General features: G+C 38.0%; 1 protein-coding gene across 1 annotated transcript; it reads right to left on the bottom strand.

Annotated features, from left to right (window-relative positions):
* Positions 1-301: 301 nt before the first annotated feature.
* Positions 302-3,852, bottom strand: LOC134934214 (homeobox protein siamois-like). Its single transcript, XM_063929701.1, has 3 exons — positions 3,513-3,852; positions 2,472-2,692; positions 302-418 (listed from the first exon to the last, which is right to left on the bottom strand). Exons 1-3 carry the CDS (start codon positions 3,850-3,852, stop codon positions 302-304), a joined length of 678 nt encoding a protein of 225 aa, XP_063785771.1.
* Between the last annotated feature and the right edge of the window lie 636 nt (positions 3,853-4,488).

The raw sequence follows: 4,488 nt of genomic DNA on the forward strand, positions 1-4,488 counted from the left end.
ATATTTAAAACAAAATTCATTTAGAATATAACTTCCATTGACAGAGTAATCTATAAAGTTGACATATGTTTAGAGACAAAATTAATAAATAACTAAATAAAGTTTCAGCTACAAAAATAGCAAATGAATGAGCCCTGAAAGCATGGGGTTTCAATAATAAAAATATTGGAATGCAAAACATATTAATACTCAAATAGATAATTTTTAATATAAAATATATAATATAATATAGAACAAATATTCTTCAGCTTCAACTGCAGATTCCTGTTTGGGTGATTCTGACATTCTTACATAACTGGGACTATGACGGACCCCCGCGTACAAATAATGGCTTTCCTCCAACACCTCTTCCATCCTCAGTTTGTTGGCATTTGGGCGGTTTAGTAAGGTATCTTGCTCTACGATTCTGAAACCAGACCTGAAAATTAAAAATAAAGGCATGTTATTTAATCACCCAAGTATTATATATAATCTGCATAATGTGTATATATCAGGAAAGTAAAGAAAGACTCTCACAACAGCTTGTTAGGCAACGTTACACATAGCCCATGGCTTTTAGTGAAGAGGACACCAGGCACAGTTTCCCAAGGTTTCCAGTGAGTGCCGGAGTTTGGAGATTGTATATATATATATATATATATATATATATATATATATAAAATCCTTTTATCCTGATGACAATAGACAGCTATTGAAACGTTGAACTTTCCGCCTCTTTGCCTTTTATTGAAAGTATGCTTTGAGTGCCGCACCTGCAATACCACTATCTACTCCCTTGTGAGGGTACCCGCAGCGACCAAAGTGATTTGTGTGGAGTGCCAGACCCCCGGACACACACATATATAAATATATATATATATATATATATATATATAGTGCATAGAGTGGCACTCTGACAACTGAATGACTAAAACGAAGAGTCCTACTTTGGGACTCTTCTTTTTATTGATTCAGTCATCAGGGTGCCGCCCTATGCACCATATAATTGTTCCGGTCTCCTGCATGAGCACGGTAATGGAAGGGCATAGGCGCAGCTGGTTATTGCAGGCAGGGAGTGCCAGCTTTCCAGAACCATATACCATATAAAAGGTCCGGCACTCCCTGTAGCTGAATGTATCTGTGCCCAGTGCCGTCACAGCCCCGAAGTGGCAATATAGTAGTGTAGTAGTTTACATTTATACCCTAAAATTATATATATATACATATATACACACACATATATATATATATATACAGTATATATATATATACTGTGTGTGTATATATATATATATATATATATATATATACACTCAGTAAATATATATACTGTATATATGGGTTCACTACGATATGCCGGCGGTCGGGCTCCCGGCGACCAGCATACCGGCGCCGGGAGCCCGACCGCCGGCTTACCGACAGTGTGGCGAGCGCAAATGAGGCCCTTGCGGGCTCGCTGCGCTCGCCACGCTACGGGCACAATGTTGCGCTACGCGCGCCACACTATTTTATTCTCCCTCTAGGGGGGTCGTGGACCCCCACGAGGGAGAATAAGTGTCGGTATGCCGGCTGTCGGGCTCCCGGCGCCGGTATACTGAGCGCCGGGAGCCCGACCGCCGGCATACAGAAGACCACTCGTATATATATATATATATATATATATATATATATATATAATTTTAGGGTATAAATGTATATGTATATATATATATATATATATATATATATTTATTGTTTTATGAACACAATAACCAAGATCCTAATATACACATATAGAAATAAAACATGTTTTTTAATCACCCGATCATATATCCAAATTACTAAGTTCAATGCTTTGTTTATATTTATACCTAGTAATATTACCAAATACAAATATTATTTTTAAAGTATGTATACATATATATATATATATATATATATATATATATATATGGACATAATAGGCACTCCAAATGAAACAAAATAACCACGGTGCCCTCCTCAACTTGTATATATGCTGTGAAATTTCACAGCATGTCACCTTGAGAAAAACGCCCTGCGCGGCGTTGAAACGTTGGTTTATCACCATGCTTTTTCATCTTTAGTACATAACTTTTTCATCAAATCCAACGAGTGCTGCCTGGTTCCTGTTTGCCATTGGGGGGATCGCCACATGCCCACCCAGGGGACCTCTGTGCATATATATATATATAGTATTGTAGCGTGTGGCACTCCCAGGTGTTCAGTAAGGCTCAACACCAGCCAGGTAAGTGATCAACATTTCAATTTATAACAAATTGTCATCGTGATCCTGCCGACAATTTTTTATAAATTGAAACGTTGATCACTTACCTGGCCGGTGTTGAGTCTTATTGAACAGCCGGGAGTGCCGCACGCTACACTACTATATTGCCACTTCGGGACTGTGACGGCACTGGGCGCAGATACATACAGCTACAGGGAGTGCCGGACCGCTTGCTTTACATATATAATTTTTAAGAAAAAAACATTACCTGAATACGGGGCTCTGGGATCCTGGTAACCTGGGCAAAGCAGCACCTGCTCACATAGTCTGGGTATGGATTAAAGTCAAATTGTTTCTGGAGGAAAAGGGTTTGTTGTTTGTTATATAAGGTTCTCTTTCTGTGCTTCTGACCTGAGGTTGATGGAAGCCTATCATCTTCCTCATCTTTGGTCTTCTTAGAACTTTCCAGTTCCTCTTCTACAAAGGGACCTGATAGAGAGAAGACCAGTGGATGATATTAATAAGAGTAATTTAATATGCAAATTAAAGAAAGAGTTGTTTTGTGGAAAGTTTGTTTTAATTTGGGGTAGACCAATATTCTTACAAAGAATATCCTCAAATTATTAGTTAACAGAAAAGACTTATGAAGCTTGGGTGTTAAATGCTTATATATGTAATTTATTTGGTAAGAGGAAAAAGATTTATATGAAGAACTAAGGACACATTACTAGATAGTTGACCAAAAATTCTCCCTGAAACTAATTCCCAATACTCAGAGAAGACAATTATAAGGCCTAAACCAGTGCCTAGTCAACTGGGGTGCCACAAGGCTCTTGCAGGGGTGGTGGTCCAGTATCAAATCAAATTATTTATGGTCAAAGTGCTAGGCCAAACCAGTGCTGGTGACTATCAATCATAACAAATGTGGACAATTAGAAGCACAACTGTACACCACCACATACTGTAGCTAAGGATGACAAGTAGGCACAATTTACTTAAATATTTTTTTCCAAATTTTAAATAAAAAACTTTTAGTCTAGGGGTGCAGTGCAAAAAATGCTGATACTCTAGAGCGCCGTGATTCAAGAAAGTTTGGGAACCACTGGCTTAAATAATGTAAACCAAAAATATATTAAATACATTATAAAACATAACCCATTGAGACTGTTGTTAGAGTTTTAAAGAACATGAATTTGAACGAAACCAACAAGTATATACTAATATGTTTTGTTTCACATTTTGCTTACCAGAACATAAATATTACCAATGCATTATTATAGTTTATAGATATCTAAAATAGTAAACTTACCTTCAAGTTTATTCACATGGGGACTGGTGAGAGGGAGCTCTTCCTGACTGCCCTTGGATGGCCCAGACTTTCCTTGCTTGATGGGTCTGCTCATCGTTCTGCTGACTGGAGCTTCATTTGGGATGCCCAGCATGGAGTAAAGCTCGAGCAGGGTATCTTGAAGTATATTTGGATCCTTAAGTGGTATCTGCATTTCCGTGCCTGATAAAGGCTCAGTATGTGCCCCAGTAGTTGTAGGGGACTTCTCCTGGTTGTTTGGTGAAAGATACATGTCTGGGTAGTCTTCTTGTAGAGAGAGTGCATTGCAGAGAACTTGGTCCAACTCAGGGTCTCTGTCCATGTGTGGTTCTTTTGATCTTCTCTGTTGAAATGTTGGGTTATGCTGACCCCAAGCCTCTTTATATAACAGTGAGCTCTTGGAGTGGCCACCATTTGTTTGGGGGGAACAAAGGGAATTTCCTTTTGATATGACTTAAAAGAGGTGATAACACCTATTGGCCATGACCTCAAACATCTCTCCACCAGTTCACCCTTCACTGTTCACACTTCATATAGCCCAGAAGAAGAAATGTGTTATGGTATTATGTAACCTAAACACATAGCACAATAAAAGAGTGCACTTCAAATACACTTTAATCCACATCCCCAGGTTGACATTAGAAACTAATATACTGTATTATGTTGAAACAGCAATGCTAGCATGCAGACATGCAGACCCAATCTCTGGTATTTGCCAATACTGAAGTTTCATTCATCAAGGGACTTAAAGGAATATATACTGTATATATATATATATATATATATATATATATATATATATATATATAATCGTTTTCCAGATGCCAAGTATTTCAGAGAGCTCTTAACTTTCAAGTTAACTTAAAAAATTATTGTGCTGCCATTTGTGCAAGAAACATACTGTATGTAGAAAAAATATGGCAGCACTTAAGTGGTATCAGTAACTGGAGGGGGATGT

Source organism: Pseudophryne corroboree, chromosome 6 (assembly GCF_028390025.1).
Source record: "Pseudophryne corroboree isolate aPseCor3 chromosome 6, aPseCor3.hap2, whole genome shotgun sequence".
In the NCBI taxonomy this organism is placed as follows: Eukaryota; Metazoa; Chordata; class Amphibia; order Anura; family Myobatrachidae; genus Pseudophryne; species Pseudophryne corroboree.

Bases quoted from the DNA above. Each gene is read 5' to 3' on its own strand.
- LOC134934214 (XM_063929701.1), bottom strand. From the start codon at position 3,852: ATGGACAGAGACCCTGAGTTGGACCAAGTTCTCTGCAATGCACTCTCT. The intron at 2,693-3,512 runs GTAAGTTTACTA...TCTCTCTATCAG, and splicing joins CCATGTGAATAAACTTGAAG to GTCCCTTTGTAGAAGAGGAA. The intron at 419-2,471 runs GTAATGTTTTTT...TTTAATTTTCAG, and splicing joins TCCCAGAGCCCCGTATTCAG to GTCTGGTTTCAGAATCGTAG.